Consider the following 15,255-nt stretch of genomic DNA (forward strand, 5'->3'; position numbering starts at 1 on the left):
GGGATTCAGGGAACTGAGCAAAAGAAGCTCTGGCTCTTTCCTTCCTTCCCAAGGGGACCAGGAGGGAGAGGAGCCTCAGCTGATAGAAAGAAGAGAAGCTTGGCTGAGTAGCTGTGCTGTGCAATTAAGAAAGCCTAGCAAAGCAATCTCTTCCTCCCCAAGGGAGAAGCCTCAGCCAATGGAGAAAATAGAGGCTTTGCTCTGTAGCTCCTGTGCAACTGAGCAAGCCTGACAAAGGAAGCTGTGATGCAGAAGGAAGCAAGAGAGAGGGAGAAGGAAGCTAACGACAGCCAATTGCTTGGGGTCTGATAGGAGCATTCCAGGGGCCTGATTTGGCCCCCAGGCTACATGTTTGACACCCCTGTGCTAGAGGGTGTTGAGCCAGTAGATTGGAAGCACTGCACTCATGGGCAATCACTGCATTGAAGAAATCTCTGTCTCTCTGACAATCTGCTGCTTAGACTTTTTAGTGATCTCTTTCACAAGGTCCTAAATACATTTGAGAAATAGGTAGGGAAAGCAAAAGAAATTCAGAGTTGGTCAAATACCAGAAGGAACTCTCTTGAAAAACAAATGAAAGCAGCAACAACAATTCAGTCCAGAGTGTAGTGTTATCTCCTGGTTTTTTTGTCCTGCAAAGACTTATGTTTGCTTTCCAGGAGTTGTGTTGTGAAACAAGAGTGTACTGTTGCTTGCAGTGCAAACTTATAAGTAAGAAAATGGTGTTTAGTGGGGGGGGGGGGTGTTATTCCAAATAAGCATGCAAAGGATTGCATCCTTAGCCAAAGGTCACATTTTCTTCCCCCCACCCCCCACCAACATGGTATAGAATTCACATTTTTAAAAGAATTCAGAATACACAGAAGACCTAATAGAATCAGCCCATAGTAAAGGGGATGGAAATGATGGGGTTCTGTTGCAAATCCTGCCATGCAATCTTATGTGAGCTTGGGCAAGTTCCTTATCTTCTTTATGTCTCATGTTCCTTTCCTGTGAAGACAGACTATCATTACTCTGCCCCTCAGCCTATAGAGTTAAGAGGAGATAAACCTATGAAGGATGAAAGGGTGTTTATACCATGGAACTCATGCAGGTTCTTGAAGAAGAAAGTATCATGATAAAGTGTCAGTGGATGTACTTATTTTAGTTTCATTTCTGCATCTTCTATAGAATGAGAACTTCCCTGAGGACCTCCATCTTGCCTCCCATTGTTATGATGTCATTGTATTCTGGTTGTGTCATGGACAATTGCCATGGTAACGTCTTCTATGCTGGCACAAAGATTCCCTCTTTCACTTGGAGGCTACCACATTGGTGCCAGGTCTGGTGACAGTGTCAGAGCTAAGCAGGCTAGCCTCACAAAAGGACCATTTTGCAATGAGCTACCCTAAGAAACCAAAGAGTCCTGGTGCTTCTCCTGCAAGCCACAGGCCTACCTCAAAGAGCCATCCCTCAGCCTCAGGATCAGGATCATCAGAGAAGTATAAGGACTATGCTGCTGTTGTAATAGACACGGGCACTGGATACACCAAGAGTGGGCTTGCTGGGGATGAGAAGCCAAGATCTGTTGTGCCAAGTGTAGTAGGGGTGCCCAGGTACAAAACCACAGACAGCCCTTTGTACTACATTGGAAAGAGTATTCCACAGAAGAAAGCAGAGGTGAGTACACATGTAGTAATGACTCATGGTGTGGTGACAGATTGGGATGCCCTAGAGATGCTGTGGCATCATGTCTTCTATACAGAGCTCAGTGTGTGCCCTGAAGAACTGGCTGTCCTGGTCACAGATGCTCCCATGTCCCCAACCACTAACCGGGAGAAAATGGCCGAGCTACTGTTTGAGAACTTTGAAGTGCCAGCCATGTTTGTTGCTCACCAATCCCTTCTGTCGGTGTATTCCTATGGACGCACAGGTGGACTGGTGATTGGCTCTGGCTATGGGACATCCTACACTGCTCCTGTCCATGATGGATACATCTTGCCTCATGCCACCTACCGACTTGATATAGCAGGCAATGCCCTGACAGAATATCTGGCCAAATTAATGGGAGATTGTGGGAATCCTTTTCAAAAAGATGAAATGGATGTGGTGTGTCAGATCAAGGAGAAATGTTGTTATATCCCTGAGGATTATGAGTCTGAACTGAATGCAGATGAGAAGAAATACCTCATGGACTACACTCTTCCTGACAGGCAAGTCATTTCCATTGGCAATGAGCGCTTTCGCTGTACAGAAGTCCTCTTCAGTCCTACCATGCTAGGCTTCCCAGAGGTGGGGCTTCATGTCCAAGCCATGAATAGTATCCAGAAATGTAAGCCAGAGAGACAAGCAGATCTGCTTTCTAATGTGCTGCTGGCCGGTGGCACCACTATGCTCCGTGGCTTCTCTGAGAGGATTAAAAAGGAACTTCAAAAAATGGAGCCAACAGGCAAAGTGGGCATCCTGGCTTCCCCCCACCGAATCTTTTCTGCCTGGCTGGGTGGCTCCATTGTAGCCTCACTCAACTCCTTCCAGAATTTGTGGATCAACCGTCAGGCCTATAATGAGAAAGGGCCCTTCATTGTCCACCGGCACTGCTTCTGATTTAGGAGGAAGGCCATGGTGATGGTGCTTGTGGATGAGAGAGTGGTGTCACAGAGTCATCTTCTCTACCTCAGGCTTCTGAGTCAGCTCAATTCATCCTATCTCCTAGAGATGGAACTGACACTGGAGAGTAACCTGGAATTTGCCAAATCCCATTCATATGTAAGAGATGTTTAACAGGGTCATAGATATTAAAATGTGGTTATTACAGAAAATTGTAGTCTTTTAACTATAGGGGAAAGATGTTATATTTTTCATATATACAAATATAAAGACATGCACAAACACACACACAAGCACGCACCAGTCATGTTTTTCCTCATACAGGTAGCTCCCTGCTCTTTTGCCCTATCCCCCCCTTCAAAAAAAGGTGAAACTCAACACATCCTTCTCCTGAATCCATGACTCCTCACTATTATTCTCAGAGGGTTTCTCTTTTCTCTCTTCCCTCACACACTCTTGCACATTGGATAGGCAGCCAGTGTTCATTGTTCGAGAGAACAACTTGACGTGTAAGGCAGCCCCTGCACAGAAACTCTGTAGGTGTTGGGAGCAAGGCTGTGGGTTGGGACTTTGGATAAAGTAATGCAGGAATGAAGACGTAGCCACTGTAGATTATATGTGGGCTCTTGCTCATGAATACCACTACTAATTAATACAACTATTGCTAATGATGCATATACTAAGGCCACCCAAAGTGCTACTACGGGGAAAACACATAAGCAAAGATACACCAGATTTGTGCTTCTTTGTGGCAAATGGTGAGATTTCCCTAGAATAAGCAAATGTGACAAAGAGGTTGTTAAGGCTTGTGTCAGTGACTTGCATCCATGTAGCTTCATGTAAGGGCATAGCAAGATTTTTTCGGTTGGGGCACTTTAGATTGGGGGCATTTTTAAAAATCCCCCCTGACCTAAAGGGTGGGAACAGCTGTTCAGGTCTTCCTTCTGCTCTTCCCTCACTGAGAAGGAGAGAAGAGAGAGGTGGAGCTAGAAAGTCACGTCTTCTTGCTTCTCGCAGCAGTGGGCTGCAAGAAGCATGGAGAATCTCCGCCTCTAGCTCTCCCATCCTGCTTGGCTGAGTAGGAGGGGGGAGAGAGGTGGGACTAACTTGGGGGGGCCTGTTGCAAGAAGTCAGGGGTGGGGCACCAGAGGGCCCCCCATAGCTACAGGCCTGCTTCATGGCTGTGTGCAATTGAGGGGGCAGCAAAGACAGTAATGGGATCCCCTGTTTTGCCTAAATTTTTCCTTTTCCTTCATATTTGTAACTTCTGAGCAACATCAAGGCTGATATGCATTTATGTCTATCTCCGAAAGAGAGATGATGCAGCCGCAGATCAAACATCTGCGTGAGAACATCTCTTCAAGGCTGGGGGTGCAAAATCCCTTCTTGTCCCTGGAGATAATATACCAGGATTTTTGGGGATGGTCTCTGTCTCTCTCCCCAAAGAACTGGGAACTAATTCTGTTTCTTTTGCCCTGTCTCCATGACAATCTATGTAATTACTGCTGGTGGACTATTTGTTGCCATGGCAAATTTAAATGCACACTGATCCTCGTGTGTTGTGTTATGACTCATTGCCTAAGCTGCCACCCAGCTGGGTCTGAGCACACTCTCTCTCTTTAGTTCCATCAGAAAGATGCTGATCAGCTGGCTGATCACATGGAATTGCCTCACTCTGAAGTAATGCTGAGTGTCTAGAGACCCCCCAGGACACTGACAGTACAGTCTTAACCAGAGTTACACTCTCCAAAATCTAATGGCCTTGAAAAAGGCATAGGACTGCATCTCTTATATAGGGTTTGCCTAGAATGAGAATTAAATCCATGGTCCATTTAAAGGCTAGGGATACTAAGAATTCCAGTATGGACAAGAAGCAAACTTATCTTGATTGAATTCCCTTTTATAGATATGTGAAGAAACACCCACCCACCCTATGGAGATTTGAAATGAGCAAAACCCTCACTGAGTTTTAAAAGTTTTTTGTTGTTGTTGTTCTTTCTCTCCCTTTCCCTTCCCAGGCCAGTGGGAGGGGAAAGGGAGATGATAAAAATTCCTTGCAGGAAGGAGGTGGTCTCTTTCTTTGAGTGCTGAGTCCAGGGGAGCAGACAGAACTCTCAAGTGGAGAGACAGCCATTGACCATGTGGTTGGTCCAGAAAGCTGAAGAGAGCCTCGAGGAAATGGAAGCTCTGTAGAGATCTGTGACTTCCTAAAGTTAAAGAGTCTATCCTACTTTAACCTCCAATAGGGCATGTATAAAGAGAGAGACAGAGGAATTGTGTTTTATCCTCTTCTTTTGAATCCCTTGCTCAATCTGATGTTATGCTAAACATATGCTTGTGGACATTTTCTCTTTAATAAATACTTTATGACTTTGGATGCTGGTAGTGGTTCTCTGTACTGCATAGACCTCCACTGTCGTGTACACACTATTTTAAATTGAGTGTCATGGGGAAGGCAATCAGTTGGCAAGTGGTTGTTGCTCCAGGGGCAAACAAGGCAGTAAACTGTTCCCATGGTGACCAGATGCAGGGTAGCAGGAAATACAGAGGCAAGGCCTCAGAACTTGGAAGGGGAGCTGGCACTCCTGATCATCCCATCAGGCAATTCCTACAAAGGTCAGGTGATGGTGATGGGTTACCAAAAAGAGAGAAAAGCCTCTCCAGGTGTTGTGAAAACTTTAGAGGACAGGGTGGAGCAGGGACTGCAGGCCAGAGCAGTTCTGTTCTGCTATAACATAAAAGACCAACACCTGATTAGACCACCTCAAAGTTTTATGTCGAAATTAATCTCAAACACCTTGCATAACAACAATGCACCTGCACACCCTATGCACAATCACTGCTAAATTATAAGAACATAGGAACATAAGAGAAGCCATGTTGGATCAGGCCAACGGCCCATCAAGTCCAACACTCTGTGTCACACAGTGGCAAAAAAAATTTTATATACACACATACACTGTGGCTAAGAGCCACTGATGGACCTGTGCTCCATATTTTTATCTAAACCCCTCTTGAAGGTGGCTATACTTGTGGCCGCCACCATCTCCTGTGGCAGTGAATTCCACATGTTAATCACCCTTTGGGTGAAGAAGTACTTCCTTTTATCTGTTTTAACCTTTCTGCTCAGCAATTTCATCGAATGCCCACAAGTTCTTGTATTGTGAGAAAGGGAGAAAAGTACTTCTTTCTCTACTTTCTCCATCCCATGCATTATCTTGTAAACCTCTATCATGTCACCCCGCAGTCGACGTTTCTCCAAGCTAAAGAGTCGCAAGCGTTTCAACCTTTCTTCATAGGGAAAGTGCTCCAGCCCTTTAATCATTCTAGTTGCCCTTCTCTGGACTTTCTCCAATGCTACTGGTGCCCGTCGCTCCAATGCTACTGGACTTTCTCCAATGCTATAGGTGCCCGTAGCAGCATATGGCCATTTATTAGCACTTGCTTAGCTTGCAGGAGCCAAATCTTCTCACTTACTGAGAAAGACGCATTTATCCCATGAGTTCATGGCTGGGTCATTCAAATGATCTATTCATCAAGCACAGAATAACTCACAGTTTGCCACCAATCTGATCTTGCACAGTGGAATATACTATCTGAACGTACATATACATTGCCTGCACAATCAGTAGTATCTGTTGAGAAGCAAATAAAAAATTATTATGAGATTAGGAATAAGGCCCATTGTGAAAATAAATACAATGAATTCTAGAAAGAGGCTCTGGACAAGTGCCCTGCCCTTGGGCACTCAGCTTCAATTTGCTGTGGCATTACAGCATGATGACAGTCATGCAAATGCTGAAGCCCAGCATTCCTTTAATCTGCAATGTGTTGTTGCTGCCTTTTCCTGTTGCATTCAGCCTTGCAGCTTTCAGCATCAGTATGTGCTTGTGGTGTGATCTGTCTTTTTTGGCCTGGCCTGATTGTGTTATGGTATACCATAGAGTGTGCACTATTAGCTCTCTCCCAAATGGCCCCCTCAGGATACTCAGTCTTTCACCAGTCCCGGACTAGCGGGCGGGGGGGAGGAGTGGCACTATTCATACGAGAGGCTTACTCCTTTAGGGCTCTCCTGGCCCCGGAGATCAGGGGCATTGAATGTGCCGGCCTGATGTGGGACGTTGGGGAGGGGTTGGTGATCTGGCTGGTGTACCGTCCGCCTAACGCACCGGCTGGCGCCTTATCATCCCTGACGGAGGCCGTGGCGGGCTGGGCATTGGAGTACCCAAGGCTATTGGTCTTGGGTGACTTCAATGTTCATGCCGATGACGCAGCCTCCAATTGGGCGATGGACCTGGTGTCATCCATGGCGACACTGGGACTTTCCCAAATTGTTACAACGCCCACTCATCAGGTGAGGCACATGTTAGACTTGGTCTTCACGGCGGGAGTTTTAGTGAACGATATTACTGCTAAAGCAGTGCCATGGTCAGATCACTATGCCCTCAAGGCTCGAGTGGATGTGCCACCCCAAGCTTGTTTAGGTGGAGAGCATATTTTAGCTTGCCCGCGGAGTCTGAGGGACCCAGAACGGTTCCTGACGGCCCTGCGGGATCCCTGGCCCCCTGGCGATTCCTTGGATGATCTGGTGGAGTCTTGGAATGATAGGCTCTCCAGAGCCATCAAAGAGATCGCACCTAGGCGTCCTCTGCGCCCTCGCTTAAAGTCGACACCTTGGTATAACCAAGAGTTGCGACAACTAAAACGGGGACTCAGACGACTAGAGAGGCAATGGCGGCGTACTCGAGACGAAGCGACTCGAACATCTTATAGAGAGATTATGAAGTCCTATGAGATGGCAGTCAAAACCGCAAAGAAAACATACTTTGCGGCTAAGATTGCGTCCGCAATTTCGCGCCCGGCACAACTATTCAATATAATTTGGAGTTTTACAACGCTGCCACAAGGCAGACCAAATTCTAATGAATTGGAGATTGGCTATGAGGCTTTTGCAAATTTTTTTGCGGACAAGATCGCGTCGCTCCGCCGCGACCTCCCTGCCATATTAGAGACAGTTAGCGAAACCGAGGCTCCGTGCCTGTCTTCGGATCGTGTTCTGGATGGTTTCAGTGCTCTCAGCCTGGAGGAAGTTGACAGGATCCTCTTATCTGCATGCCCAACAACTTGCAAATTGGACCCATGACCCTCCTGGCTTATTAAATCTTGCCAGAGGGAGCTTAGATATTCTGTACGGGATATCATAAATAGATCCCTGACGGAAGGGCATTTTCCAACAGCGCTTAAAGAGGCGGTGGTCTGTCCCCTCTTGAAAAAAACAACGTTAGACCTGGCCCAATTGGCACATTACCGGCCGGTCTCAAATTTGCCCTTTTTGGGCAAACTCATCGAGAGGGCAGTGGCGATGCAGTTACAGACCTTCCTGGAGGATGCTTCTGTCCTTGATCCCCTTCAGTCCGGCTTTCGCCAGGCCATGGGATGGAGACAGTGTTGGTTGCCCTGGTAGATGACCTTCAACGGCATCTGGATTGGGGCGGCTCGGTGGTGCTGATGCTGTTGGACCTATCGGCAGCGTTCGATACGGTCGACCATCGGTTACTGACCTGCCGCCTCGCCAACGCGGGGATTCAGGGGTTGGCCTTACAATGGCTTTCCTCTTTCCTTGAGGGTCGAGGACAAAGGGTCGCGATTGGGGGTAAACTGTCCCGGAGACACACGCTTGACTGTGGAATGCCTCAAGGGGCGGTCCTCTCCCCGATGTTATTTAACATCTATATGCGCCCCCTTGTCCAGATTGCCCGAAGGTATGGACTGGGTTGTCACCAGTATGCTGATGACACCCAGCTCTATCTGCTTATGGACGGATGGCCTGCACCCCAGAAAATTTGGACTGGGCATTACATGCTGTGGCTGGGTGGCTCAGGCTGAGCAGGCTGAAGCTAAATCCGGCAAAGACAGAGGTCCTTTGCTTGGGTCGTCGGGGTCCGGGAGGGGAAATCCCCCTGCCAGCTTTTGACGGTGTGCCGCTGACAGCGACGCACAGGGTCAAGAGCTTGGGGGTACTATTGGAGCCTTCCTTAATGATGGAGGCTCAGATAGCAGCCACTGCCAAGTCCGCATTCTTTCATCTTAGGCGGGCGAGGCAGTTGGCCCCTTTCCTGGAGCGTGATGATCTAACAACGGTGATCCATGCAACGGTCACCTCGAGGTTGGACTACTGCAATGCCCTCTACATGGGGCTGCCCTTGTGCCAAACCTGGAAGTTGCAGTTAGTGCAGAATGCCGCCTCCCGGTTGTTATTGGAGCTCCCAAGATGGGAGCACATTCGGCCGAGGCTCTGGGTTCTGCACTGGCTGCCAATAATATAGCGAGTTTGGTACAAGGTGCTGGTCATTACCTTTAAAGCCCTATATGGCCTAGGACCTGCCTACCTGAGGGACCATCTCTCCCCACATGTTCCCCAGAGAGTACTGAGATCGGGAACTCAAAATCTGCTCGTTGTCCCCGGGCCAAAGGAAGCCCGCCTGAAATCTACCAGGGACAGGGCTTTCTCTGTAATGGCCCCTTCCTGGTGGAACCAGCTGCCGGAAGAGTGAGGGCCCTGCGGGACCTTGCCCAGTTCCTCAGGGCCTGTAAGACAGCCCTCTTCCGGCTGGCTTATAACTAACCGGCATTGGAAACTGAGTGTAGTTTTAATAGACTGCTGTTATGTTTTTTAATGTTTTAACTGTGTGAAATGTTTAAATTTAATACTTTATGTTAGATTTTATGTGCTGTGAGCCACCCTGAGCCACTTCGGTGGGAAGGGCGGGATATAAATCGTAAATAAACTAAACTAAACTTCAAGGTGGCCATTTTCTGTAGGGGATGTGATCTGGCTTCAGCTTTCTATCTCCTCCCCTCTCCCTACAGCCTTTCCCTAGGAAAGTCTTTTCCCACAATGTGGACCAAAGCAGGAAAGAAGTGACCTCAGCAGGGTATAATAGCACAGAGTCCATAATTTTCTCCAGGAGAAGTGATCTGTCATCTGGGGAATGGTTGTAATTCTGAGTGATCTCCAGCCCTCACCTAGAGATTGGCGACAATGGCTCACCAGGAGGAAATGGCTGGTTTGGAGGGTAGAGTCTATGGCATTGTACCCCTCCTCAAACCTCACTCTCTCTAGGCCCCACCTCTCAAATCTCCAGGAATTTCACAACCTGGAATTGGCAATCCTATCTCCTTCCCAGCCAACCATCAACCTACCTTTATCTGCCCCTCTGACTTCAGTTTACCATCTCCTCCCCCCTCTTTGCAGCCTCTACCTAGGAAAAGGACAATCTTTCTCCACAGTGGGGACCAAAGCAGATTACATCATTCTCCTCTCCCCCTTTTGATCTGCACAACAACCCTGTGAGGTAAGTTACACTGAAAGTCTGTGACTGGTCCAAAATCACCTAGTCAGCTACCATAGCAAGAAGCTGAGTCTGGCAGACCCTGCTCTGAAGCACTAACTGCTATGCCACACTGGCTGTCATGGGGGGTTGCTGCTGAACAGGAGCAAGCAGCCAGGCCTAGTTAAGTCATGCCAGTCAGGTAGCATCAAGTCGCCCAGAGGGTGCTGCCAGGCATAGGGCAGCCAACCTGCAAGTGAAGGCTGAAGTTCTCCTGGGAGCACAACTGAACTCCAGACAACAGATCTCTCTTCCCCTGGAGAAAATAACTGCTTTGGAGGGTGAACTCTATTGCATTATATTCAGTTGAACATGAACATATGAACATATGAAGCTGCCTTATACTGAATCAGACCCTTGGTCCATCAAAGTCAGTATTGTTTTCTCAGACTGGCAGCGGCTCTCCAGGGTCTCAAGCTGTGGTTTTTCACACCTATTTGCCTGGACCCTTTTTTGGAGATGCCAGGGATTGAACCTAGGACCTTCTGCTTCCCAAGCATATGCTCTACCACTGAGCCACTGTCCCTCCCCGAGGGACCACTGAGACCTCTTTCCTCTCCAAACTTTGGCTTCTGTAGACTCCACCACAAAATCTCCAGGAATTTCCCATCAACCTGGAGCTGGCAACTCTAGTCAGGACTGGCCCCAGTGAGTTCTCCCTCAAAGGCCAAAATAGTCCTGGAAAGGGCCTCCCCTTCCTTTTACTGACAGAAGTAAGCTTGGTTGCCTAGCAATAGCAATTGCAGAGCAGCTTCCCCAGTAGCCCAATACTCGTCTGTCCTGGGACTGGAGGGTAAGGTTGCTCTTTCAGCGACACATGGCTCAGCCAAAGGGAGGATAGGTGAGTCATTCCCAATACAACTAGGATTTTATATATATATAGGATTAGTTAGATTCATGAGCAGATGGCAAAATCACACAGAGACACCTAAGCAGTACATCTCTGCATAAAAGTCTCAGGTTTTTTTCTTCTTATTTATGTGACTTGTCAAAACTGGAGGTGACAGTGGCAGCAGATGGTAGGAGAAAGCAGCTGGGAGAAATAGGGTTGCGAGCCTCTATGTGGGGCCTGGAGATCTCTTGCTTTTACAACTGATTTCCAGCTGACAGAGATCAGCTCCCCTGGAGGAAATGGCTGCTTTGAAGGGTAGCCTCTCTGACATTGTACCATGCTGAGGCCCCTCCCCTGCCCAAACTCCACCCTCTCCCCCAAAGTCCCTAGGTATTTTCCAGCACAAACCTGGCAACCCTAGGGAGAAAGCCTCTATAATCATGTTGATTGTGTCACAAAAACAGCTCAGTAAATTATCAGCTTCCTGATTACAACCAGCAAGTAAAAACTTTTCAAGCATCCCTGAACAAGACCAGGGAGCACACAGTCACCCTTTCTTCCCAACATGTTCTCCACAAGTAAGCTGTCCTAGCTATCCTAGACATCCAAAATCCATACACTCCAATGAGCATCAGAAATAAAATAAATGGCAGTCCAAAAAATGGATACTTTAAGGCAGGTAGGGAAAAAGTAGAAAGGAAGTCTGTCAGAACAGCTTGTAGTGATAAAAGGGGGGGGGGGGGGAATGACTACTGTTAAAACTACTCCCCAAAAATCTAATTCCCTGGCCTGGAGATATCTACAAAAGTAATGATTTCCATACTAGAGTGCTCATGCCCTTGAGGTACTCAAGAGATGACCTGCTCTGATGACTATTGCCTCACACCTCCCAGTCAGAAAGGATGGGAGAAGAGGCAGAGAAAGGAGTAGAGGAAAACTGCTACACAAGAGAGAAGGGGGGAGCAGTGCAAGTACAAATGGACATCTCCTTGTTCACTCATGTTTTCTGTGGCACTATAACATCTTTGGTTCACTTCCTGCATCAAAACTCCACAAGAGCCAATCATCTCATCAAAGCTAATTTTTTTTCCCCTTTCTACCAGCTAGAGAAGCTGAGAGGAGAGGAGAGAGGTCATTGTAGATCAACAGCAGCAGGAGAAAGCCACTTAGGGGCTTCTGTTTCCTGCAGGTATGACTTCAGTACCCTCCAACTTTTTGTGCATGTTCGGAGAAAGTCTTTGTAGTTCTGCATTAACAGAGCTGAGATTCTTTCCACACAGTAAGTCTAGCATGTAGATTAGCTCTAAGAAACAGCTGGGCAAAATAGAATTGTAGTTACTGCTTGCTGTTTACATTATAATGTGAAAGGACTCACCAGTGTAACAGTCACAGGGGCTTCTGGGTGGCCTGAAGAACAGAGTCCAGGCTCAGTTGACCCCCATCAGCTGCATACCTCTCTATAATCACATTAACTCTAAAAATTAGTAGACATCTTGTAAATATTGAGTTGTGCCTGCCTCCCACTGATTAATTGGGAATTATACTTGAAGTTACTGCACTGTGCAAAGATTAATAACTGTGTATCTTGCTGTTTGCAAGCTGTATGATTAAACTCCTGATTAGAAGCTGAGTCTACAGTGCAGTGCTAATTCCCCCATGCTTACCCAGCAGTTAATTACAGACATAGGTGTTTGGCAGTTACTTTGATCATAGTTGCTGCCTGTGTAAAGAGCAGCCCCTCTCAGCACTGGCTGAAATGCACCCAGACTTTCAGCCAGAGTGCTCTGGTGGAGATTTTGGTCTGCGGTTGAATGTAAGGGATTGAGCTGTGGGTTGAACTAGACTGAGGATGGAACCAAGTCTGTTGATCTGCTAGACTGTGTGTGCTCAAGCCTCCTTTAGCAATCCTTTTTCAGGTGCAGAAGGGATTAGGGTGTTCAACTTTGGCCCCTGAGACTGGTAGGCAGAATAAAGCCTCTACACTGACTCAACCTGGAATAACTATCTGGAGGCTGGTCTTCTGCTTCTGCCTGGCTGCTGTACTCCAGCATCTCCAGCATCAATCCCAATGCTAGCTCTAGAAAGAACTATTGACCCAGAGTTGTCAAATGCTCCCTCCTACATTAGATCTTGGCTTGACCCTGATCATCATCCCAAGCAAGAAGTGCCTCAGGCCAAGAGAATGTCATTGAAGTAGTCCCACTTGTAGAAGGCTCGGCACTTCCCAGCCAAGCCGGCTCGCCGGCGTTTAGGCTGGGGGCCGCATTTGCCCGTCCGGAAGAAGAGGAACAGGCGTCGAGAGCACTTGCCCATCCGGGGCTTGAGCGGGGCGCGGCGCCAGGGCTATATAAGCCCTGGCCCCACCCCACTCAGTGCGGCTGTCGTCTTGGCTCTCTGCCCACCCACCCTCCCTTGGCAGTACAGGTTTCAACCGGTCGCCTTGTTGGGGGCCAGGTAGGAATTTTTTCAGCTCCGCATAATTGGCTCATGTGGAGTTGTTTTTCGCCTACCTTGTACTGCCTTATAGTGATAGGTTGAGGTATGGATTGTAGTTGGTCGCTGGCCGGGGATGGGTTGGCCACAGTGTTTCAGGGGAGCACCTATGGCCTAGCACCTTTGGTGCGTGTGGTCTGTATGAACCGCAGATGGGCTAAACGGCTCAGTGCGGGGAATGCAGATCACGGGGAGCCTCACCTGGGGCGGATCTTTCCATGGGGGATCGATGCTAGCCCAGGTGGAGAATGGCTGGAGGCCTGGCCGCTCAGTTACAACCCGAATACGGCGGGTTTGTGCTGGGGGCAGGGTTGCTCGCCCTTTGGACAAGGCGGGGTCCGTGGGTGACCCCAGGGGCTTGTCTGGTTAGGTCTTATCCCTGCCGAGTTCTCAAGTTAATTGAGTTCAATAAAGCGGCCCGGTTTAAACCCAATATTTTGTGTCTGTGTCTTATTTCGACTGGGGGGGCAATGACTTGTCCCATCAAGGCAGGATTTTGTCTAAAATTTCAGCATGATCAGTCCACTAAGAAATAGAGATAATTTATGCCTGAAGGCAATAGCACTGAATGCATTCCCAGGCTCATCTAGTCCTTACAGCTGCTTCATGCATTGTTTTATTTTATTTTCCAGCGTAGACAAAATGAATATATCCAATATATGTATAGAGAAAAGGAAAAACACAGATACTACACTTCATACTTTACAATGGAAGTTGTTTGTTTCCTCTCTGTATGTGAAAAAATGCACATAACATGCAAAATGAGCCCTTAATTAAATGTCAGCGTAGTACATTTAATGCCTTAAGCAGGCAAACCCACAAATCCCCAAGAAGCAGCATGTTGGAGTCACTACAATGTATTGTTAAGGGGGCATTAGTGTCCCATAGGACTTTGCAGCTTTTAAAAACTGGCATTATCACTACGCCCTAGAAAACTTCTGTATTTCTTTTTTCTTACAACATTCATGTAGAAGAAGAAGATGATATTGGATTTTTATCCCGCCCTCCACTCTGAAGAGTCTCAGAGCGACTCACAATCTCCTTTACCTTTCTCCCTCACAACAGACACCCTGTGAGGTGGGTGGGGCTGGAGAGGGCTCTCCCAGCAGCTGCCCTTTCAAGGACAACCTCTGCCAGAGCTATGGCTGACCCAAGGCCATGCTAGCAGGTGCAAATGGAGGAGTGGGGAATCAAACCCGGTTCTCCCAGATAAGAGTCCGCACACTTAACCACTATGCCAAACTGGCTCTCAAACTGTACTGCAATAAGGAATTCACTCCTCCCAGCAGAATACAACTTCTGTTGCTGGCTCCTGCTCAGGATCTTGACAGAGCTCCACATTTAAAATATACTATAGTATAGTATAGATTTATTATATTTATGAATATAAAAGGAAATATAACCTGATGTAACCCAAATCACCCAGAGAAATGCTGCAAATTCTCATCATTTTTTAAGGGTGTACAATTGCTAATACTGATATATGCCTCAAGTGTCTTGGTCCAAACTTGGAAGAAAGTGTTGTCATATCCTTGGCCTTGGTTGTGATCCCAACACTGACATGGAAGAATGATAGAGAATTGACTTCAAGGACCTGAAATTCCATCCTGTTTGCAATTAACAGATTCCAGTGTCCTCTTGTCAGATGGAGAACTAAGACATCCTGAATTCTGAGGATCCATTCCATCAATTGTCCGAGGCCCAAATTCTATTCCTCCTCTCTTGAGATGACAACAGACTTTCCAAGAGAAGTGCTCAATTCCAGGTTAAAGACCTGGTATATCAATGTATAAGGCTGAGGACCAAACTCGACATGACACAGGAGATGTATGATTAGCACTTACCATGCTCTTTTAAAAAGTCACTGAAGAGGAGGCAAAATCAATTCAGAGCCATAGTGCTGTGGAGGACTACTTGTCCCATGGTGAGAAACATTTTGGCATGTATCCTTCC

The 15,255-nt window shown here is 47.4% G+C and overlaps 1 protein-coding gene across 1 annotated transcript; it reads left to right on the forward strand.

Annotated features, from left to right (window-relative positions):
• The first annotated feature begins 1,315 nt into the window (after window positions 1–1,315).
• LOC132571504 (actin-3-like) lies at window positions 1,316–2,783 on the forward strand. The gene has a single exon (XM_060238304.1). It carries the CDS (start codon window positions 1,378–1,380, stop codon window positions 2,581–2,583), a length of 1,206 nt encoding a protein of 401 aa, XP_060094287.1. The 5' UTR covers window positions 1,316–1,377; the 3' UTR covers window positions 2,584–2,783.
• The last annotated feature ends 12,472 nt before the right edge of the window (window positions 2,784–15,255 follow it).

This window comes from Heteronotia binoei, chromosome 5 (assembly GCF_032191835.1).
Source record: "Heteronotia binoei isolate CCM8104 ecotype False Entrance Well chromosome 5, APGP_CSIRO_Hbin_v1, whole genome shotgun sequence".
Classification (NCBI taxonomy): Eukaryota; Metazoa; Chordata; class Lepidosauria; order Squamata; family Gekkonidae; genus Heteronotia; species Heteronotia binoei.

What these genes read in the sequence shown, in the direction of transcription:
- LOC132571504 (XM_060238304.1), top strand. Translation starts at nt 1,378, where the DNA reads ATGAGCTACCCTAAGAAACCAAAGAGTCCTGGTGCTTCTCCTGCAAGC.